This window comes from Corvus kubaryi, unplaced genomic scaffold (assembly GCF_017639235.1).
Source record: "Corvus kubaryi isolate FWS band 111438036 unplaced genomic scaffold, C.kubaryi_AGA036_p1.0 37236, whole genome shotgun sequence".
Lineage (NCBI taxonomy): Eukaryota > Metazoa > Chordata > Aves > Passeriformes > Corvidae > Corvus > Corvus kubaryi.
The window spans coordinates 2,431,338-2,444,663 of record NW_024581067.1 but is presented as its reverse complement, the minus strand read 5'-3'; the positions used below and the strand labels follow the sequence as shown (position 1 = coordinate 2,444,663).

Sequence of the window (13,326 nt, the reverse complement as noted above, 5' to 3'; positions counted from 1 at the left end):
GGCCCGCCCCCGGGACCCGCCCCGGATCCCGCCCCGCATCCCGCCCCGCATCCCGCCCCCGGATCCCGCATCCCGCCCCCCCGGGTGGTCTCGGCCCTGGAGCCCGGCACCCCCGGCTCCGTGTCCGGCTGGACGGGCACCGGCGCTCCTGCAGGTGCTGCCCCACGGGCACAGATGAGCACGCCGGGCAGAGAGCCTCCCCCACTCGGGACAGCGCTGGAAGCGGGGCTGGGGCGGGGCAGGACGACAGCACCGACCCAGCGCAGCGCATCCCGACCGGGACGCTGGCCCTGTGCCCCCGGCCCTGTGCCCGCCTCAGCCCTCAGTCTCCGCACGTTTGCTCTCCCCAAACCCCATCGATGCCCGCATTTCCCTGCGGTCAGTTCCTCCCCGGGCGTCCTGCAACGAGCCCCGTGCAATGCTCAGTGTTTTTCCCCTGTGCCCCAGGGCTTGTTGATGGCCCTAAGGGTGCGCAGGTGTTGACCTCCACTGACAGGCGTCACCCCTGGAATACGGGGCTGAGTGTCTCCAGGACAGCTGCGCACGGGATGTCCCTTCCTGTGAGTCCCTAATTTGTGTTCCCAGCTGCCTCTGTGCCCCTGGGCTCCCCTGGGCAGGGCTGGTGGGAGCAGACAGAGCAGGGGGTTATTTGGGTTTCCCACTCCGTGTCCCCGGGTGTGCGGAGCCCCGCTCACCCCACGCCCCGCACGGGGCTCCGCTCCCGGCGCTCGGGGCTCGGCGGTGCCAAGGACACGCACGGCAGGAGACGGCCCGGCCCGGCTCGGCGTGCCCCGCGGGCAGGGAACCCACATCCCCCACGTCCGCTCTTCCTTCCTCCCCTGGCACCTGCCCTGGCCGCGAAGGTGCCCTGCTCGGTGCGTGACCGCGCTGCCGCCGCCGCAGCGCTGCATTTAGCGCGGTGCTGCTCGAGACACGCGGAGAGGCATCGATCAGCTCCGGTTTGTGCCTCCCTGCCTTCGCCCCTCCGGCCCCTCGCAGCATTTCTGCACTGCGAGTTCTCCACTGCCTGACCTGCTCCCTCTGCCCCTTTTCCAGGAACTGTTCCTCTCCCAAAACAGCTTGCCCGCAGAAAATAGTGTTATTTTTCTCTTCTGCTGACGTAGGAACTAAGTTTGGCACCTTTCACTAACAGTACTACCCTGTGGTCACTGAAATTGACAAAAAAATGATGTTGGGGCCTGACATCTGAAATTAATGTAACATTAAACAGTGCCCAGAAAAAGGCTTTGCATCAGTTGCTGATTCATGCAGCTTCCCTGGGCAACGTGCATCACATCTCCCTTCCCACGTGGCCCTGGGTGATGTTTTCAAAGCAATCAACACAGGAAGCAGATGCTTAATTAAAAAAGAAATAAAGCCCTGGTTGTTTATCGTGGAAGTGAATAGTGGTATCCACTAGACACATCTGAAGGCCATGCTGACCTATGAAACGTGACATTTAGGCCTGTGTGGGGTGGAGCTGAGCACATGGTTTTCTTCTCTCTGAATAGTTACAGTTCCAGAGGCGTGGGGAACAATAATCCAAAAAGTTACGGGACATTTTGTCTCTAAGCAGCATTCATCATCACTCAGGTTTGGATCCTGTCACAGCTGACCTGTGAAAGAAAGCCTTCTGTCCTGGGAAACATTTTGGAACTACTTGGAAAGCTACAGCTTGTGGCTGCTTGCACACCAAGCTATGTCTGTGAAGGATGAAGGCTCTGGGAGCTCGCCCATTCGTGAGCTTGCCCTGTGAGCCCACTTAGTTCCTTGTCCTGTGATCCGGATGACACCTCTGGAATGATGGGGATTAAGGGTCTGCAAAGCTCTGAAGAAGTATAGCTAAGATCTTGTGAAGGAGGAAATCCCTTCACATTTCACAGCAGAAAACCAGAACCTTTAGAGGGTCAGTCAGCCCCTCTGGGAGCCCCTCATGCACATGTGTTGGGGCTCCCTGGCCATGTTCCTGGGTTTTGCTTGCAGGGCCCTTCAGGACCAGCTCCAGTTCCCAGGTGCTCTGCCTGTGCCTCCACAGGGTGAGGCTGCAGACAAGGAGCACCTTCACCCTCCTCCTCTCTGCCACATGCTTGAATGATTCTGGTTCTCTTCATCACAAAGGTCAGCACTCTGAATCAGCTGAAGACTGATTCAGAAGTCATGTTCAACCTTGCTGCTGGTTCAGAAGGTGCTGTGGTTCTAGGCTGCAGTTTTTGTGGGCTCACATTTCCTCTTACCTCTGTCCCTCCCTGTCCTGGATCACAGGTAAATGGGTGACAAGTCTGAAATATTTGCCTTGAGGCTTTGACATGGCTTTCCAGCATCTTCTGTTCCCTTCCTGCTGAAGCTTCTGGGGGTGGTTTTGCCACCTGAGAGTCTGCAGAAGTGCAGGGGGTCCATAGCAGTGGGTGCAGCTCCACAAGTGGCAGGGCCACATTCGCCTCTCCCAGGAGAAGAGGAGATTGCAGGAATAGAAGCCTTCCCTTGGAGCGCCAGGAGTGCTGAGGCACCCTGTTTCCTTGGGATGACATAGCCCCCATGCCCCAGGCCACAGCAGGACAGGACTGTCTGAGGGGTGACAAAACCCACCTGGGGTGCAGAAAACACCCCTGGGGTGCCCCAGCTGAGCACTTATGGGTGAATTCAAACTATCTGGCCTCAGGTGAGCTGGCTGGGGCACATTCCAATGTGGCTGGTCCAGTGACACCGCTTTCACTCCTGGCCTTCTCATACATGAGAGAACAGAGAGAACAGAACACTGGTGATGAAGAGTTCATCTGTACACACCAGGAGAGCCCCAAGCCTTGGGAGGCACCCCCAGAGCCCCCATCCAGCACCTCCAGTCCCAAGGCAGCTGAGCCTGGGGGACAGGGCTGGGGGACATCACCCTCTCTGAGCACCTCACAGATGCAGTGCCGTGGGGCACAGGGGAAGAACACTGAGGATTGCATGGGGCTCGTTGCAGGACGCCCGGGGAGGAACTGACCGCAGGGAAATGCGGGCATCGATGGGGTTTGGGGAGAGCAAACGTGCGGAGACTGAGGGCTGAGGCACAGGGCCGGGGGCACAGGGCCAGAGTTCCGGTCAGGATGCTCGTCCAGCAGTGCCCTGCGCTGGGTCGGTGCTGTCGTCCTGCCCCCATCCAGCCCCAGTTCCCGAGTGGGCTCTCTGCAATGTGTTTCCATGGTGGTCTCAGGCCAGAAAGCAGAGCAGGCGCTGTCTGTGTGAGCGCTCAGGGTGTCTGTGCTGGTGTGTGTGGCCACACATGGACAAACCTGGGTACTGGGCTGGGTTTGTGAGGCCAGGTTTGGGGAGCAGGGGGGCTACAGGGGTGGCTTCTGTGAGAAGCTGCTGGAAGCTTCCCTCATGTCCCATGGGGCCAGTGCCACCGGCTCCAGGACAGAGGCACTGCTGGCCAAGGCTGTGTGCCACTTCAGTGGCAGCAGCACCCTTGGGATAACAGAGTTAAGAACGAAGAAGTTAATTCACAGGGGCTGCTGGAACCAGAGGAGAGAGGTGTGAGAAGACATGAGAGGAACAGCCCTGCAGAGCCCAGGTCCATGTGGAAGGATGGGAGGTGCTCCAGGTGCTGGAGCTGAGATTTGCTGGCAGCCTGGGGAGGTCCACGGGGGGCACAGACCCACCTGCAGTCCTGGCAGACCCCACAGTGGAGCAGGGGGATGCCCAGAGGAGGCTGTGACCCTGATGAGTCTGCTTTGCCCGTGACAGTCATTGCTGAGCGATCTCTGCCTGACCCTATCCCAACCCACCAGCCTTTTGTTGTATTTCCTCTCCATCCGAGGTGGGGAGTGATAGAGTGGCTTTGGGGACACACGGCACCCAGCCGGGGGCAGCCCCTGTGTGCAGGGCCCCGGTGTGCCGGGGCTCTCTGGCCATACGTGCTCAGCCTGGCTCCTCGCCCCTCCCAGGCTGCTGGATCTCACACCCTGGGCAGGGAGCAGCCCAGGTGCAGTCCCAGCAGCTCGGCAGGAGCAGGGCAGGAGGCAGGAGCACTGCTACAGCCCCTCCACACTGCACCTTGCGGTGCTGTGCTGGCCTCCTTCCAGCCGTGGGGAGCAGCTGCCACAGCTACTGCCCAGGCTGTCCCCACAGGGCCTGAGTGTGGCACATGGCAGGGACAGGAGGAGCAGGAGAGCTCCTCGAAGGAGGTGTGATCCTGAGGAGTCGGGGTGGGCTCGAGCCAGTCGGTCACACATGGAGCTTCATCACTGGGACAGGGCGGCAGGGGCTGTCTGGGAATGCCTGGTGGGACAGAGACCTCTGAGGGTAAAGGAACCCCCTCCCCACGACCCAGCCCATGGTTTCCCGTGTCACACACGGGTGGTGCCCACCCCCATGCCCACATGGAGAGGCCGTGGGCAGAGCCACAGCAGCAGCGCCGTCAGCGAGCCCTGTCCCGCTGCTCCTTGTCCTCTGCCAGCACCAGGGACGGTCCTGAGCCCAACAGGGACACCAGTGCCCCGACACCATCCTGGGAGGCTGGGAGGCCCTGCAGGCTGGCAGGAGCCGCTCCGTGTCTGGTGTGACAGGCCCGGAGTGCGGCCCTGGCTGGTGGAGGTGGGAGGAGGACGAGCTGAACTTCACGGGGCAGACACGGAGAAGCCTTTCCGTGGGCACAAAGCCAAGAGCTGCCATTAGAGCTGTACCAATATCGATTCCTTGGGTGGGGGGAAAGGGCCGACGTGGCAGCAGCACCAAGGCTCCAGCGTTACCTGCTGTGCCTCTCAGTGGTGCTTCTGCCCCAGGGCCTCTGGAAAACCTCTGCTCTGCATCTCTGATAAACATCCTGGGCCAGCCCCAGGAGTGGAGGTCCCTGGTGCTCCTCTGCATCTTACCAACAGGTGCAGAGGGGCCAGGCCAGGCTAATGCTGCCTTTTCCAGAGGAAGGCATGCTGTCCTGCCAGTTGGGGATGAGCCATCCCCATGATGCAGGAGCAGCCTGGAGAAACACCCCAGGACAGCACCTGAAGGGCCACTCCACAGAATGTTTTTATCAAGGAGAATCAGTCCACTGCGGTGAGTTCCTTGCTCCTAGAAACCCAGCTGAGGTCTCGAAAAGAATTACCAGGGCAGTTTTCATTTCTGTGGGCTACTTCTTTCCTGCCAGCTGCACGAGCTGTATCTTGCCATAGTTCCACGGCTTCATGGGAGCAGGGGAACTCATGGGGAGAGAAGCCTGAGCTTCAGCTGGAGTGTCTGGGCTCTGCCAGATTCCCAGGCAGCTCTGCCCAGCCATCCTCTCTCGTCTGCATCCCACTCAGCATGCAGCCCTGCCCCTGTCATCTGCAGGCTCCATTCCTTGGCCAGTGGTGCTTGCTTCCACCCAGATCCCACAGTTTTCCAGAAAGATTACCAACAGCAATGGCAAGAAGAAACCAGAACCAAAGCTGCCTGCTGGCTTTGCCCTTGGGGTGAGGAGGCAGCCAGACTGTGCCAGTGCTTCGTACCTGAAACACACCTTGACTGACGTGGTCCTGAACAGGCTGGTGTGTGGAGTGAACTTGCGAGGTTGGTCTGTAGCCCAATGGAAATTCATGTTCTCTGTCACCTTCCCAGTCTGTTCTCAGCTAGAAAAAGGCAAACCTGTTTCTCTCCAATGACAGGAAGCGACAGGGAGCTGCCAAAGCCCTCACACGCAGAAGATGCACCCACACTGCTCTGCTGGGAGCTCCGCCTGTTCACCTGGGTGTCCTCAGGCCTGCCGGGGACAGCGGTGCACCCTCCTCTCCATGCTCCCCACCAGGACAGCAGGCTTGGTGTGCATCCTGCTGGTGCCAGTGAAGAGCTGTTTGCACACCCAGTGGGCTCACACAATACTTATTCTTCAAAACCTGCTGTCCTATGGAACCGCACAATGCTCATTCTGTGGGATCGTGTCAATCATTAACCAAGAGGAACGGGAGAGTGACCGGCCCAGTGGTGCCAGCTCAGCTCCGTACTGGGAAAGTAACACCAGCTCCTCACGTGCTCAGCTGTAACTCTGGGGTCTGCAACCACCAAGAGAGCCCCAGGACAGAAGGATACACATGCAAAGGGAAGGGAACATAAGTAAATTACTTTGGGGAAGTGACTATCCTATGTATGCTTATTCCAGGAAAATCAATGAATATGTATGTAAAATATAGAATCTAAACAGCAGTTTTTTCTCTGCTCAACATGCACGGTACTTCAGAGATGTCCCCTCATGCATCTAGCCAAATGAAGAATGGCAGGTTCTTAATGCTCCATTGTTGTCAGGGGTTCAATCAACTGATTTCAGTACCACCACGGCCAAAACAGCTGTGGCGTGATGCTCCAGCAGAGGCTGGAGCTCTGGGCTGCTGGGCTGCTTCCTCCTCACAGCACTGGCACAACATCTGCACACCTCTGCAATCCCTCTTCACAATCCTTTACCCTTCTTCTCCCAATCCTTGCACTTGCTTTGTCTGCTCAGTCTCCTCCCAGAGGAACAACCAGCCTATAACTATTTTTCCCCCTTGCTACCATGTGGGGATTTTTAAAGATCTGTGTCTAATTCAATATATGTGACACCTTTACCTTGGTATTATCTGGGCATTATGTGCTCCACCTGACACAGCTGCTGACCAGTTCTGGCCTTGCCCCTGGAAGCCTGCAGTGCTTCTCTCCAGCTGCCTGCGAGCCTGGCCTTTCCTCACACCACTGTTCCATAGCCACGTGGGAGGCCCAGTTGTCCCTGTGGCAATGTCTGCACCTTTTGTCAGCTTCTCATGCTGTTACCTACCACACACAGGTCGTGCCATGTTCTGATCAGAGACCTCAAGGCAGTGCCCAGTCAGGGTCATAATCCTCCTGTAGCTCCAGAGGATGGAAGGTAATATTCCCCTGTAATTATGGGACTGACTGCGACTAAACACAGGGGATGAACGGTCCAAGCTTTGGAGTTTGGAGGTTTGAGGGAATTCTGGAAAGCTGCCACAAACATTTCAAGGACAGCTCCGGACAGCGTCAAACCCCAAAGCCAAGGCCTTCTCTCCCTTGCCAGTCACTTCACACCTGAAGTCTCCAGTCTATCCCATGGGAACATCTCCCACAGGAAATGTTCCTCATCCCTCCATCCCACAAAGGGATGAGGAGAATGGGGTGGCTCCAGTGGAACAGCTTGTGGCAAGAACTTCCCAGTCTGTGTCCCGGCAGACCTGTACTGCTCCTTAGCAGCACTTCTGTCCCCTCCTTGCTCCAGTCCCTTCTCAACACTGTGCTGTGTTTCACTTGGCTTTGCCCAGATTTGCTCACATTCCTCCATTTCCTCCAGAGCAATGCTTGGGAAAACAGCCCCTCTCCTGCTTTTCCAACAGAAAGTGAGACTGGGAGGAACAGCAGTCACAAAATGCAGGATGAGACTCCTTGCTCCTCTGCCAAAATGGACTCGGGACCTGCCAGTGTGCTCCTGCTAGCAAAGACTGGACAGAGCCACCTGCCAGAGTAAATAATGAGGTTTCCTGGAGCTGGCACAGCCAGGAGTTTGTGTCAGCGGGGGATCCAGGCAGCTGTGTTGTGTATTGCCCTGGGACTCTGCTGGAAAGCTCTCGGGAGGGCAGCGTTCCATCTTCCGTGACCAGGACAGGTTACCCCTCGTTGGCAGCGGGCACGGGGATTGAATGTCCTGTGACTGTGTTGGTTGTGAGGTGGTTTGGGAACGCTCCTCCTTGGCCACCTGGCTCGGGCTCGAAGCCAGGAAAGCTCAATTAGCCCTGTAATCACTGGCACAGTGGGAGCAGCTGCTCTGTAATTGCCTTTGCCTCGGGTCACAGGCAGCTTAGCTGAGAGAAATCCCTTTTTTAAACTAACTGGCTGGCCCTGGAGCCCTGCGGGCGTCTTGTGGGGATGCTGGGGGAGCCACAAGGCTCTGCCTGCTCATCTGCCCCTCTCTGGCATCCCTAGAGCCGTGTCCACCTCAGGCAGCATTCCTGGTGCTCCAAGTGCTGCCAGCATGTGGGACTGCACAATGGTGGAGTGTGTCACAGCTCCCCTAGGAAAGGGTTTCCTTTGGTGCTCAAGCTTTGTGCACTTCCCAGCCTCAAAAAAGGAGATTTAATCCCTGAAACGGAGTGGCCAACGAGCTCTCAGCGGTGTCCAGGCGTTGGACAGACACATTCCCGACGGATGGAACTGCCTTGTTAAGGGTTAGGGCTGGGCGGGCATCAATGGTCTCGGCCTGGGGGAGGTTAACAAAGCCCGGCGAGAAGCATTTCCCTGCTAGTGGACACGGGCAGGGCAGAATTCATGGGCCCCAAGGACGTTTGGCAGAACTGCCAGGAGAAGGGAGAAACTGCTGAAGAGAGCTCAGCAGCTGTGCTGGAATCAGCTGCAGGGGGAACGGGGGATTCCGGCAGGGGCAGCTCCTGGCACGCGACCCGAGGAACCCCCGGCCCAAAGCAGAGGAAGACTGAGCGTGGCACTAATTAGCGTGAGAGAGGGAGGGAACCATTGCCCAACAGAGCGTAGAACAGTAATTAATGAGAGAACGATGTAACTTGTAGCAAATGAACACAAGTGCCTCTGTTTGCTAAAGTGTGTAAATCGTGAAGGGGTTTGGTTGTGCTGCATTTGTGAATTTGCCACCCAGCAAAATGTAACTAAAGAACAGTAAATAAACCAAATACCTCGACTGTGGCGCTCTGGGGAAAAGAACCTGTTTTGGGACAGGGACAGGACAGTGGGTTCCCACCTGGCAGCCCCACCTTGGGGCGCAGCAGCACCTCCAGCGCCGCCCGGTCCGGCAGCTCCTTGCTGATCTTGGCCTCCGCGGGGCCGTAGAACCCGGCCAGCACCGAGGTGTCACCTGGGGACACAGAGAGGAGAGGTCACGGTGGGGAGGAGGCACACGGGAACGGGAGCCCCCGGCATCCTGCAGGAAGGGCTGCGAACGAGAGCCCCGGCAAGGGCAGCCCGGAAAGCAGAGAAGGGGAGGCCTGGGACGGGCAGCCCCACAGACCCAGCCCGAAGGGCTGAGAAGGAATGAGGAGCCCCGGGAAGGGGAGCCGGGGCGGCCTGGGAAGAAGAGTCCCGGAAAGGGAAGGCTGGGGACAGCAGCCCCATTAAGGAAAGAGGGGGAGCCCCAGGGAACGGAGCCCCACAGATCCTACGGGAAGGGACGGGAAGGGACGGGATAGGAGCGGAGCCCCACACACTCTGCAGGAAGGGGTCGGATGGGAAGGAATGGGAAGGAGACCCCGGGGAGCGGAGCCCCACACACCCTGCAGGAAGGCGGCCGAGCCGTCGGGCCGCGAGAGCAGCCCCAGCTCGCAGGAGAAGGGCCGCAAGCGGCACTGCCCGCCCGCCGCCGCCTCCAGCGCCACCGCCGCCATCGCCGCCGCTCCCCCCGCCGCTTCCGCCTCCGGGGCGCAACGCAGCCAATCAGCGCCGGCCGTCGCGACCGCGCGCGCCCCTCGCGACACGGGGCGGGCCCGGGCAGCGGGAGGGGACGGCGGGGACACGGCGGGGACACAGCCCGGGAACAGCGGGGACACATCCCGGGACACAGCCCGGGACACAGCGGGGACACAGCCCGGGACACAGCCCGGGAACAGCGGGGGCACAGCGGGGACACAGCCCGGGACACAGCGGGGACACATCCCGGGCACAGCGGGGACACAGCGGGGACACAGCCCGGGACACAGCCCGGGGACACATCCCGGGCACAGCGGGGACACAGCCCGGGACACAGCCCGGGACACAGCGGGGACACATCCCGGGACACAGCGGGGACACAGCCCGGGACAGAGCCCGGGCACAGCGGGGACACAGCCCGGGAACAGCGGGGACACATCCCGGGACACAGCCCGGGCACAGCGGGGATACAGCCCGGGACACAGCGGGGACACAGCCCGGGACACAGTGGGGACACATCCCGGGACACAGCGGGGACACAGCCCGGGACACAGCGGGGACACATCCCGGGACACAGAGGGGACACAGCCCGGGACACAGCGGGGACACAGCCCGGGACACAGCCCGGGCACAGCGGGGACACAGCCCGGGACACAGCGGGGGTAAATCTCGGCCAGGGCGGGGTCGGGGCAGTGCGGGGCCGCCCGCCCGCCGCCGGCCTGGAGCGGGGGACGCGGAGCCGGGCGGCCGCTCCGCCGTCGTGAGGAAGCCCTGAGGAAGGCCTGAGGAGTCCCGGCTCGCACAGGGCTGGGCAGGCGTTGGGCCGGTCGGAGCTGACAGCCGTCCGAGCGCGGGCACTGCGGCAGGCACCCGCGGGGCTGGCGGAGCGGGCAGAGCTTCCTGCTGCTGCATTCTCCATCGGCTTGAAAAATCTCTCAGGGATCTGTTCTGTGATCCCACAGATGGACCACGGCCAAAGGAGGGTCCTGCCGGCTCCGCCGGGGCTGTGGGACGCGGGCCAGGGAGACTCCGAGGGGCTGCAGGGCAGGGCTGGCCGGGCACGGCCCCGGGGTGCGCCCACGGACACGGAAATTGGCCCGTGGCACTGTTACCCTTCTCTTTCACGTGTCTGCACACGGGACCCGGATCTGGCCAGCACATGCCATGAATGAGAGGCTTCCCGGGACATGGATCTACCCCACCGGTGCTGTCTCCGGGGGCCTGGCGTGGGGCTGAAGGGCAGTGCGAAACGTCCCAGCACCTCCCTCTTCTCCTGCAGCTGCTCCTCTGTAACCCCTTGAGCCATCAGGGAAAAAGCCCCACGAAGCCCCAGGTCCCTCCCAACCTCAGCTTTCTCCCTTTGCCAGCCTGTGCCTGCCCTTTTCCCTGTCTCAGTCCACATCCCACCATGTGAGAACTGCCCAGGGCACCCTTAAACCCCACGCCTCAGCACAGACTACCTCTGTGGGAGTGAGCTGGGGACATCTTTGGCCCTTTTGAGTTTTCCTGCCCTTCCAGGGACTCCCGTACAATTCCCAGGTCCCTGCTTGGAGAAGACTGATGATTTCCCATCACAGAAATTGAGAGATGTCAACAATGGGTTGACTAAAGGGATCAGAAAGGGGATGGGAAGCTCAGCTGGCAAAACATGATACAAGAATCTTTCTCGGCACGAGCACTTTGGAGTCACTTCCACGCAGCTTCACGTAGGATCTCCCGGGGCTGTAGGGGCTTGGCCAACGCTGGGCACGACGGAAAGTCCTCCAGGAGAAGCGGGCGGGAGACTGTGTCAAGGAAATAGCCTTTTATCTCGTCTTTGGTTTCCTCCTCCTGAACCTCAAAGGGCGCCGATATCTGTAGGCCCTCCTCCTCTGAGAGCGCCGGGTGGGCCGGGGCCGGAGCCGGAGGCTCCTGCGCGGGCGGGGCTCCGAGGGCCCTGGAGCCGGCGCGGCCTCCTGTGGCACGGCCCGGGGCTGGGGCTGGGGCTGCTCCGCAGGAGCGGGCGCGGCCGGGGAGCGGCCGGGACCCCGGGGGCGGGCGGGTTCCGGGGCGCTGGGCGGGTCCCCCCCGCCGGGCCCTGCGGGACCGGGGCCGGGAGCCAGGCTGGGGCTGGGGCCGCGGGTCCCGCCCGGCGGGGCCGAGAGGCCGGCGCTGGCCACGGGGCTCTCCTGCTCCTGCCGGGCAGCCGGGGAGCGCCGCGGCGTCCAGGCGTTCCTGCAGCGGTGCATGGTGACGTGGATGAGGCCGTGCACCAGCGGTGCTGTGTATTCCCCGAGGTAGCTCCGCAGCATGTGGGTCAGGGCTTCCCTGTCCGGGCCGCAGATGCACAGGGTGGACAGGGCGATGCTCTCCACCGGCCTGGCCTCCCACCACTGCGGGCCGTAGATGGCGTCCAGGCTCTGCCGCAGCCAGGGCCGCACGGGCTCCAGGAGCTGCTCCTGTCCGTGCAGCAGCTCTTCCCACTCGTCGGCCGGGAAGCCTCCCGCGGCCTCCGGGCCCGCGCACGCCGCCTCAGCCGGGGCCGAGGGCCCGGGGCGGGTGTGGACCAGGCGGAACAGAGCTCTCCGTGCCCAGCCGGCGGGCCCCGGCGGCACTCCGGGCGGGCTGAGGATGCACTGCAGGAAGTCGTTCTGCCCTAGCACGGAGAAGCGGGCGCTGAGCAGGGGGCTGGCGCAGAGCGGGCACGTCGGGCTGGTGGCCGTGTGCCGCAGGAGGCAGCCCAGGCAGAAGCGGTGGCCGCAGGGCACCGCGTCGGTGTCGCTCTGCACGCTGTGGCACACGGGGCAGTTCCACTCCGTCTGCGTGGCCTTGCCCGCGGTCTGCGGCGCTGCAGGGAGAGGCAAGGACAGGATGCTCCCCATTGCTGGCGCTGGAGGTGGTGCTGGGCCGACAGCTGCACTTGGGGATGTTGAAGGTCTTTTCCAGCCTTGATGATTCCGTAGCGCCTCCAAAGTGTGGCACGTGCTGCAGGATGGAGAGAGGCCTTGGCCACTGGCTGTCCTGGGGCATGGACGGGAGGAAGAAATGCCCAGGCCCCTCGAGGACACCATCCCTGCTCCCCAAGCCCCCCTGCCCACCCCACAGATACCCTGTGAGGAACAGTTCCCCACAGAGCTCACCTGCAGTGCTGCAAGCGCCGCGGTGCCGGCTGCCCAGACCAGGCAGGGCTAGGGACATGCAGTGACGGCTCCAGGACCGGCAGGGAATTCCCAGTGGCAGCCCCCAGCCCACGACACAGCTGCAGGAGATGCCTGGCTTGATGGTCCGGGCCTCGCAGCCTTGGCAGCAGTCCAGGCTCGAGCCATGCTGGCCCTGCCAGTGCCCAGATACAATCAGTGAGGGATGTGACATCACAACACATCCCCCAGTAATGTCACAGTCAGTCACTTGGTTTGTCACCCTCCACCAGCAGGTGACATTGCAGCAGGACTTTGGCTCCCACAGGCATCGGGGGAGAAGGAAAATACAGCTTCTTGTGTTTAACTTCTGCATTTCCATGGTGCTCTCAGCCACCTGCATCCATGTCTGTGGGTCTTGTCCCTAAGCATGGCCGAGGTCCCCTGTGAGGGAGGGCCTGGTGGGGACTGCCAGCCCCAAGCCCACCCCCAGTAGCAGCTACACACGGAGACAGGGCTGAGTGGTGCCAGCAGGGCCATGGGGCTCCCCAAAGGCACCCAGAGCTGACCACACTCAGAAAGCACATGCACCCTGCCTTCTGGGGATACTCCTAAATCACAAAATCCCAGAATTAACTAGGTTGGAAAAGACCTTTGAGATCATCAAGTCCAAGCTATGACCAACTGAACCATGGCACTGAGCGCCACGTTCAGGATTTTTGTAACGACGTCCAGGGATGGTGACTCCACCACCTCCCTGGGCAGCGCACTATCACTCTTTCAGGGAAGAATTTTGTCCTGATGTCTAACCTAACTTCCCCTGGCACAGCTTAAGACTGTG

The 13,326-nt window shown here is 61.1% G+C and overlaps 2 protein-coding genes across 4 annotated transcripts; both read right to left on the bottom strand.

Moving 5' to 3' along the window:
* Window positions 1-7,984: 7,984 nt before the first annotated feature.
* On the bottom strand, window positions 7,985-11,321 carry EXOSC5 (exosome component 5). 3 transcript variants are annotated; one of them, XR_006015225.1, is made up of 2 exons: window positions 9,236-11,321; window positions 7,985-8,821 (listed from the first exon to the last, which is right to left on the bottom strand). XR_006015225.1 is itself a non-coding variant. In XM_042023092.1 (2 exons), the coding sequence occupies exons 1-2, from the start codon at window positions 9,612-9,614 to the stop codon at window positions 8,546-8,548; spliced, it is 720 nt and encodes a 239-aa protein (XP_041879026.1). In that variant the 5' UTR covers window positions 9,615-9,645; the 3' UTR covers window positions 7,985-8,545. The 3 variants fall into 3 exon arrangements, 2 of the variants coding, with proteins under 2 accessions (XP_041879026.1, XP_041879027.1); XM_042023092.1 differs by having other exon boundaries at window positions 9,171-9,645; XM_042023093.1 differs by having other exon boundaries at window positions 7,990-8,821; window positions 9,236-9,372.
* Window positions 11,175-12,861, bottom strand: LOC121662166. The gene is made up of 2 exons (XM_042023045.1): window positions 12,489-12,861; window positions 11,175-12,333 (listed from the first exon to the last, which is right to left on the bottom strand). The coding sequence occupies exons 1-2, from the start codon at window positions 12,728-12,730 to the stop codon at window positions 11,175-11,177; spliced, it is 1,401 nt and encodes a 466-aa protein (XP_041878979.1). The 5' UTR covers window positions 12,731-12,861.
* Window positions 12,862-13,326: the final 465 nt, after the last annotated feature.